The 9,544-nt window shown below is 38.9% G+C and overlaps 1 protein-coding gene across 1 annotated transcript in view; it reads left to right on the top strand.

The window, feature by feature from the left end:
- DNAH8 (dynein, axonemal, heavy chain 8) overlaps positions 1-9,544 on the top strand; it is a 555,032-nt gene that overhangs the window by 345,102 nt on the left and 200,386 nt on the right. The window contains 1 exon segment of the mRNA XM_006882162.1: positions 4,944-5,047. Coding sequence (XP_006882224.1) covers positions 4,944-5,047 — 104 coding nt within the window.

Raw genomic sequence — 9,544 nt, 5'->3', positions numbered from 1 at the left:
CACTGGTTCTGTGTTCCATCTCTTCAACTCTGTTCATGTGTCCCTCCATCATGTTGATAGCATCTGAAACATTGGACCTCATATTTTGGATAGTGGTTTCTTGTTTTTACATTGCCTCTAATGCCTCATTAGTTTTATCTGCATTGTTTTGTATTGTTTTTTTTAAGTTCCTCCTGGTTTTTTCTTGCAGTGTCCTATAATTCTTCAATTTGTCTATCACACATTGAAAATAGTCAATGATTGTTCTTTTAAATGATGTGCCAGAAAGTTCCATCTGACTTTCTGACTTCAGGAAATCCATTGATACTCTGTCATTTTTTTTGGGGTGGGGGTGATATCTTGCTTTGAGCTTGTGTAGGAAGTGAGGTAGTCTGTGTCTTTTGTCGCATTGCTGTGGTAGAGCTTTTCATGCCTGAGGTGATGATAGGTTCTTGATCTGATGTCACTGCTCCAGAACAAGATTGGGTAGGCACGTGCATGTATGCACATAGGGTGGCCGTACCATGCCTGAGGTGATGATAGGTTCTTGATCTGATGTCACTGCTCCAGAACAAGATTGGGTAGGCACGTGCATGTATGCACATAGGGTGGCTGTACGCGTGGATGCATGTAGGGATGGTGCACACACAAATGCACAAGGGATAGGTGTATGTGCAGATGCATGTAGGGTGGGCACACGCATAGACATACAGGGGGTCTGGGGGGCCACTCACGGAGGCTCATGTGGTAGGGCTGAGTCTAGGTGAGGGGCACCTGAATGGAAAACTAGGAAGCCTTACTTTTCCTCTTGAGAACTAACTGGGTCTGCCACCTCAGTCAGGCTCCAGCTGTCTCACTCCCTCCTGCTTAAGGTGAAGGGGTCTCACAATTGGTCCAGCAAAAAGCAGTGATCCCCTCACTAAGTACTTCACTCAAATTCCTTCTCCTGGTGGGTGGGTCCCGCCACGACTCCTTTCTGGGGCTCCCTGCTCCCTGCTGGGGCTCCCATACTAATTATTTTAGTAGTATTTCTCAAATTCCATCTTCGTGCACTCAGCTCTCTCTGCACTCGGCTCACTCAGTACTCCTATTTGTTTTCTTGGTGGTCCCGTGTTATGTTCAAGACTCTTCTCCAATACCACAACTCAAAGGCAAAAATTCTTCTGTCACTCTTAGTCATTGTTCAGCTCTCTGATGCATAGCAAGTAATAGCAAAGACCATGGCCTGGGTTAGGCCCACCTTAGTATCCAGACTGACATCATTGCTTTTCAATAATCTGGGATGGTCCCTGACAGCAAGCTTACCTAATGCAGTTCATCTTTTGATTTCCTGACTGCTGGTGCCAAGAGTGTTGATTGCGGAGCTGAGCAAGCTATAATTGTTAACAACCTTAATCTATCATGGTGCTTCCAGTTGTACCAGTGGTGAGAATCTTTGTCATCTTGATGTTGAACTTCATTCTATATTGAAGACTGTAGTCCTTGACCTTCTGATCAAATGATTCAGGTCCTCCTCAGGTTCAGCAAGCAAGGTTGTGTCATCTGCAGAATGTAGTTTGATGAGTCTTCCTCTAATCCTGATGCCACATTCTTCCTCGTAAATCCCAGCCTCCTGAATGATCTGCATATAGATTAAAATTTTTATCGTAGGAGTATGCAATGAGGGTTGCAGAGTGGATTGTATTTGGGGGTAGGGGGTGGAGTTTGGGGAGGTGCGGGGGGGGGGGGGGGATTGTGTACCAATGAGGGAGTTTTGCTTTTCAAGGAGAGGAGCAAATGGGGGGGGGGAGGGGTTTGTGCGGGGAGAAGGGTGCAACAATGAATGAATGGAATCCCAAAATCTCTGTAGATGTCCATTGAAATGAAAAATAAACAACCTAAATTAAAGAAAAAAAAAAGGTATGGAGACAGGACACATCCCTAACATACTCCTTTCCTGATTTTGAACCATGCAGTGTTTCCTAACTCTGTTCTAAAGACTGCTTCCTGGTCCGACTGTAGGATTGACGTAGTGAATAAAACAATGAGCTTGAATATGGTGGACGTTGTTAGATGACATAGGACTGGACAAAGTTTTGATCTGTTTTACATTGATGTGAGTCATAGACAATATTGGTGACACCCCACAAAAATAGGAGCATTACTGAGAATCTCTCAGTAGCTTGACTCACCCACAGTGGATGTATTTGCACTGTGGCAGTTGGCAAGGATGCAAATCAGTGCTTTTTTCCCCAGAGAAAAACAGGTGTTTCTTTTCTCCCTTAGAGACCTGACCATTATCAGTGCTGTTTACTGTCTAGAATCCAGTTGGAATCTGAGAAATTTTAGTTAACCAGTTACTTTTTTTCTCTCTCTATAATCCAAGCCTCCTGGTCCTGGTATAGATTCCATATGAGTGCAATTAAATGCTCCTGGATTCCCATTCTCCTCAATGTTAGCCACAACTTGTTATGATCCACATAGTCAAATGCCTTTGTATACTCGATAAAGCACAACCAGACATTCTTCTGGTATTCTTTACTCTCAGCCAGGATCCATCTGACATCAGCAATGATATCTCTGGTGCCACGGCCTCTTCTAAATCCTGCTTGAACTTCTTGCAGTTCCCTATCAATGTACTGGTCTAGCCATTTTTGAATGCTCTTCAGCAATATTTTACTTGCTTGTGATATCTATGATATAGTTTGATAGTTTCCACATTCATTTGGATCACTTTTCTTGGGAATGGGAACAAATATGGACTTCTTCCAATTCTTTGGTCAGACAGCTGTCCTTCAAATTTCCTAGCATAGACTGGTGAGTGCATCCAAGGCCTTATTTTTGTCAGTGCCTTCAATGCAGCTTCTGCTACCTCCTTGATTACCATTAGCTCCTATTCATATTGTATTTCCTTAAATTTTTCAGTGTCAATTCTTTCTGGTACAATGATTCTGTGTATTCTCTCCATCTTATTTTTATGACTCAGGATCATTCAATATATTGCTAATAGTGTCTTTAAGTATTGTAGCATGAGACCTAAATGTGTTTGTCAGTTCTTCCAGCTTGAGAAATGCAAAGCAAATTCTTCTCCTTTAATTCTCTAATTTCAGCTCTCTGCACATTCCATTATAATACTTTGTTTTCTCAAGCTGCCCTTTGAAATCTTCTGTTTAGCTCTTTCACTTCAACATGTTTTCCTTTTGTTTTGACTTCTCAAAGCTCCAGTGCAATCTTTAGTCTCTTCTGACATCCATTTAAATTTTCACTTTCTCCTCTGTTTTTGTAATGACCTTTTGCTTTTTTTCATGGATGATATTGTTGATATTATCCCAGAACTCATCAGTTCTTTGTTCACTGGTGTTCAATGCCTCAAGCCTATTCTTGAGATGATCTTGAAGTTCAGATTAATTGATTAAAAATCATATCTTGGTTCCTTTGGATTTGTTTTAATTTTCCTCAGCCTCAATTTGAACTTGCATATGAGTAATTGATGATCTGAACCAGAGTCCACCCCAATACCTGGAACCTATACTTGGAGCAGGAGGCTGTTGTGCAAACAGAGCAGAATACTGCATGGTTTAAAATTCATCAGGGAGTGCATCAGAGTTATGTTCTTTCTCTATATGTCTTTAGTGTGTGTGCTGAGCAAATTATCCAAAGAGCTGGACTCTGTCAAGAACAGTGTGGCATCAGAATTGGAGGGAAACTCATCAATAACTTGCATTATGCAGATGACACAACCTTGCTTGCTGAAAGTGAGTAGGACTTGAAGCACTTTTTTAAGATCAAGGAGTGCATCCTTCAGTATGACATTGCATCTTTGTCAAGAAAACAAAGATTCTTACCACTGGACCAGTAGGCAATGTCATGATGGATGGAAAGGAGACTGAAACTGTCAACAACTTCATCTTGCTTGGATCCACAGTTAACATCCTTGGTGCCAGCAGAAAATAAGGAGATTTATTGCACTGGGAAAATCTGTAGTAAGGGACCTATCCAAATTAATGAGGAGTAATGATATCAATTTGAGGACTAAGCTGTGTCTAATTCAGGCCATAGTCTTTCCTATTTCTTGCTATGCATCTGAGAGCTGAACAGTTAATAAGGATGACAAAAAAAGAATTGACAACTTTAAGCTGTGATACTTGAGAAGAGCATTGAACACCCCATGGATGGCCAGAAGAAAAATTGGATATGTCTTGGAGATGGTGCAGCCAGACTGCTCTTTGGAGGCAAGAATGATGAGGCTTTGCCACACATACTTTGGAAATGTTGCTAGGAGGTACTGTTCCTTGGAGAAGGACATGACACTAGGAAGGGTGGAAGGTTGGCAAAAAAGAGGAAGACCCTCAACCAGGAGAATTGACATGATGACTACTGCAATGGGCTTTTGTGTGTCAGAAAGTGTAAGGATAGCATGGAATAGATCAGGGTTCAGATCTTTTGTTCATAGGGTCACTCTGAGTCTTACTTGACAGCACCTAACAATCATAACAACAATCCAATATCACAAGCCAATCATACACATTTTAGCAGTTATTTTCATTTTCATAACAAAAATAACTACAAAAATGTCCATATATTATCAACCTCATTGCCACTTCAGGTATGATATAATTTAAAGCAAAAATGATAGTTAAAAACTATTTACAAAGCCAAAGAGAGAGTGCAGGGGAGGGCAGGCAAAAGGAGGGAGCAAGGCAGAGGTGTGAGGAGTAGGCAATAAAAAGGCAAGGAAAGTGTATGTTTCCTGGCTAAGAGTATCTTATCCAATATAGTATTGTAATGTTCTTTTTAAAGCAGGTAAATTCCCTTCACTTAGAGCTCCCTAACTCTCTGTTGAAACTCTCTGTAATATGGTCAGTATTGTTGCTCCTAAGGTATGGATATTTTAAAGATTTTATTTATAAAGGATAATCTCATGTTTATTATAGTTCTTATATGTATTCATGCATTCAGCAGTAGTGTGTGTGTGTGTTTTCAAGGTCTTGATAAACTGATGGAGGCAAGTGAGTCCGTTGCTAAGCTCTCTCAGGATCTCGCAGTGAAGGAGAAGGAGTTGGCAGTGGCTTCAGTGAAAGCAGATGAAGTGAGTTTGTATTTATTTTAGAATTAGTAATGATGAAGATATTGCCATATTTTCAAAAGCTGTTTTTTAAAAAACTAAGAGTAAAACACTGATAGACTTTATTTGTGATGAAAATAATATTTCAAAACCATGAAGTATTTTTAATAATTTGTAATAAGTCCTATCTCTTATATCTTCTACTATCCTTTTTTTCTCTTGTTGCCCTATCTCTGTTGTTCTCTCTCTTGGTTATGCACTTTTGGCTTGACTATAAATTCTATTTGGTCCAGGTTTATAGTGGTTAATTCATCTATAGCTTATGTAAAGAAAGAAAAGAAAGATTTGGGGAAATTACACACTCATATAAGTTACACACTTATACAAGTTATATATACATAGTTGTATATATGTTTGTATTTGTGTTTGTGTATATTGTTATTGTATGCCATTGAGTCAGACTCCTAGCTGACCTTCCAGTGGGTTTTCAGATGCAGTTAGTTAATCACATGGGAGGAGATTGCCCATCCTTCTGCTGCAGAACAGCTGGTGGATTTGAACTGCTTGCTTTTCAGATTGCTGCTCAGCCTTTTACCAGTAGGTTACCAGAGTTCCCTATGTGTGTGTGTATTTGTATTTATATATATTTATTATGTGTATATATACACAAAACTATATGTGTGTGTATGTTGTTTTGCTAGGTGCTGTCGAGTTGAGTATGACTCATAGTGGCCCTGTATACAGCTGACCTGAACCCCATCCTATCCTGTGTTAGTCTCATCATCTCTGATACACTATAATTCATTGCTGAAGGCACTGTGTCAATTCATTTTGTTGAAGGGGGAACTACATTTGACAATAGCATCTCAGACAAGGGTTTCACATCAGAAGTTTACAGAATACTATGGAGCACCAGCAGAAAAGACTGATAACCCAATTACAAAATAGGCAAAAGATGTGGAAAGACTTTTCACAGAGGAAGATATTCATATGTCAAACAGACACATGAAGAAATGCTCAAAATCACTGGCAATAGGAGAGATGCAAATCAAAACCACAATGAAATACCATTTCACCTCAGTAGCAGTGGCAGTTTAGCAAGGCAGTAAGCAATACATATTGGAGAGGATGTGGAGAAGTGGGAACTCTAATTCACTGTCGGTAGGATTATAAACTGGTACAACCACTGTGGAAGACACTTTGGCATTTCCTCAGAAAGCTGAACATAGAAACTCAGTATTACCTAGCTATTCCACTGCTAGGAATATTCTCCAGGGAAACTAGAATTGAGACACAAATGGAGATTTGTACACCAATGTCCACTGCAGAATTATTCACTATTGCAAGAACATGGAAACAGCTCAAATGTGTGGTACATTCACACAGTGGAATACTATGCAACACTTAAAAAAATACTACATAAGTTGGAAGGGAACGGATAGCATTATTCTGAGTGAACTAACTCAGTTTCACAAGGACAAATACTGCAGAAGACCATTACTGAATAGATAACTAGTAAAACATGTATGGGAATCCAAGAAGGGAAGGGGTGGGAGCTGAGGGATGAGGATGGGTAGAGGTAGAATCACAGGGATGCACAATTTGGTTGGTGGAGGGAAAAGGAGGAGGTAAAGGAAATGAGAACAATCTGGTGGGGACCTGAAAAGACAAGGGTAAGGATGGGCATAGTCCAATGGTGATTAATTTTAGAAAACATAATGAATGGGAATGATTGTATGATAAAATGTGAGTGAAAGGTAGTGTGAAAACATCGTATATGAACTTTGTAAGCAAGTCAATATAAATTTTTTTAAAAAAAAAACAACCACAAAATCCACAAACCCACATCCTTTAATAATCTCTTAGCTAAGATCTGTTTGACATCAGCAGTGATATCTCTAGTACAATGGCCTTTATAAAACCCAGTTCGTACTTCTGGCAGTTCTTTGTTGATGTATGGATACAGTTATTTTTGTATAATCATCAACAACATTTTGCTTGCATGTGACATTAGTGATATTGTTTGATAATTTCCACATTCTTTTGTATCACCTTTTGGGTAATGGGAATAAATATGGATCCCTTCCAATCAGTTGGCCAGATAGCTGTCCTTCAGCTTTCTTGGCACAATCTGATGAGCACATCCAAAGCTACATCTATTTGTTGAAATATGTCAGTTGGTATCCTACCTGAGGCCTTATGTTTTGCAAGTTCCTTCAGAGGAACTTGAACTTCCTCCTTTGTCATCATTGGTTCTTGATCATATGCTACTTCCTGATATGGTTCTGAGTCAGCCAATTCCTTTTTGATACAGGACTCTGTATATTCCTTTCCATCTTCTTTTTATGCTTCCTGGATAATATAATATTTTGCCCATAGCATCTTTAAGTATTTTAACTTGAGGCTTAAATTTGTTCTTCAGTTCCTTCAGCCCGAGAAACACTGAGTAGGTTCTTTCCTTTTTTATTTTCTGACTCCACCTCTTTGCACATTTCATTATAATACTTTGCTTTGTCTTCATGAGCTGCCCTGTGAAATCTTCTGTTCAACTCTTTAACATCCTGATTTCTTCACTTTATTTTGGCTTTTTGGATTCTAGTGCAATATTCAGAATCTCATCAGACATCCATGTTGGTCTTTTTTCCCTCTTCTTTGTAATGACCTTTTGCTTTCTTCATTAATGATATTCTTGATGTCATCTCACAGCTCATCTAGTCCTCATTCATTAATGTTTAGTGCCTCAAACCTGTTCTTGAGATGGTTTTTAAAATCAGGTGGAATAGGCTCAAGGTCATATTTTGGGGTTTATTTTATTTTTATTTTTATTTTTAGCTTCAATTTGAATTTGCACATGACTACGTGATAGTTTTTTCCACAGTTTGCAACTGGCCTGGTCTTAGCTGATATTTAACTTATCCAGTGATTCTTTCAACAGATATAATAAATCTGTCCATAGGTATGGTTACGATTTGTGTTTTTTTAGAAAATATTTTTGCAATGAATAAATCTTTGATTGTACAAAATTCTATAATTATATCTTCAGCCTTATTTCTGTGACCAAGTTATGTTTTCCAATTACTGGTTCTTTTACCTTGTTCTGAACTTTTGCATTCCAGTCACTACTTATTATTAATAATGAATCTTTATTGCATATTTGATTTCATATGACTATATATCCTTTATTATATTTATGATAGGTTTAGATGTCTATAGAAGACTGTCTATTTCGGTTTTATTAACTATGGAAAGGAATTTGACCATATGGATCTGTGGTGTCAGAAACTTTGAAAATTGACTTTTCTAACCATTGCATTAGCCTCTATTGGAGGAATGGTCTCCAGTTACCTTAACTGCAGACACATGGTCTTGAAAATCATCAACAGCTGTGGGACCAATATGAGAGCACTTTCCACACTGTGAAAAATGGTGGTGAAGATAGGGTGAATAAACTATGGCAGATGGTGAAAAGACTGGCACTGCTGTAAGGAGGCTGTGGAAAGTTGTAACCAGAGGGTCCCTGGAGATGAAGCCACAGCTAAAGGTTTGCTTACAGGGTGATTGATGGTAAAGCTGGCTAGTAACAGCTCTGAGATGCTTTTGGAAACCAGAGGTTTATATATGCTGCTAAACTGAACCTACACTTTTCACTTGTTGATCAAGAAGCTATCTGAACTTATTGAGAAATTGTGTTTTGTTATTACTCTTGTTTGACACTTCAGGACTAAACCTCGCCTTTCATTATATGATATTCCTTGCCTCCCTGACTCCCCAACCTATTTTCCTAATAAACCCTACTACTGTGAGTAAAGTCTATTAGTCAATTTGCAATGAAATTTGGACCCAATGATTAGTAAAAGAGGTATGTTTTGGAGAAAGTGCAAGCAGAGTGTTCCTAGGGGGCAAGGATGGCAAAGCTTCATCTCACATACTTTGGACGTATTTTAAGAGGAGTCATTCTTTGGAGAGGGACATAATACTTGAAAAGGCGGAGGGTCAGTAAAAGGGAGAAGACCCTCAGTGGGATTGATTGATACAGTGTCTGCAGCAGGTATGCTCATGTGTGTTAGGGATGATGAGGATAGTGCAGGATAAGGCAGAGTTCAGATCTGCTATTCAGAAAGTTTCTATGTGTCATACTGAACTCAGTGACACCAATAACAATGACATAGATTTAGATCTGTAGTTTAGACAATAGCTATGAGTCATAATCATAGTTGATTTGATGACACCCAACACCACTATCGTGTGTGTGTGTGTAGGTCATCCCTGACTTCTAGGGGGATTCTATTCTAACAACTTTATTGTAAATTGATTCTGACATAAATTTCCTACCTTATTATATTTTTAAGCTATTATTGCCTTTTATTATCAGTATCTTCATAAAGTTTGGAAATATTACATATGAACTGATGACACTGGCAAATTAGGCACCGCAACATTGTATGTGGTACATATTGTTGTTGTTATGTGCCATCGAGTCGACTGCGACTCATAGCGACCCTATGTACAACAGCCCTAAAC

This window comes from Elephantulus edwardii, unplaced genomic scaffold (genome assembly GCF_000299155.1).
Source record: "Elephantulus edwardii isolate Elephantulus edwardi_28Jun2011 unplaced genomic scaffold, EleEdw1.0 scaffold00017, whole genome shotgun sequence".
NCBI classification, from domain to species: domain Eukaryota; kingdom Metazoa; phylum Chordata; class Mammalia; order Macroscelidea; family Macroscelididae; genus Elephantulus; species Elephantulus edwardii.
The sequence above is the reverse complement of the archived record's forward strand: the minus strand, read 5'-3'. Positions and strand labels throughout refer to the sequence as shown.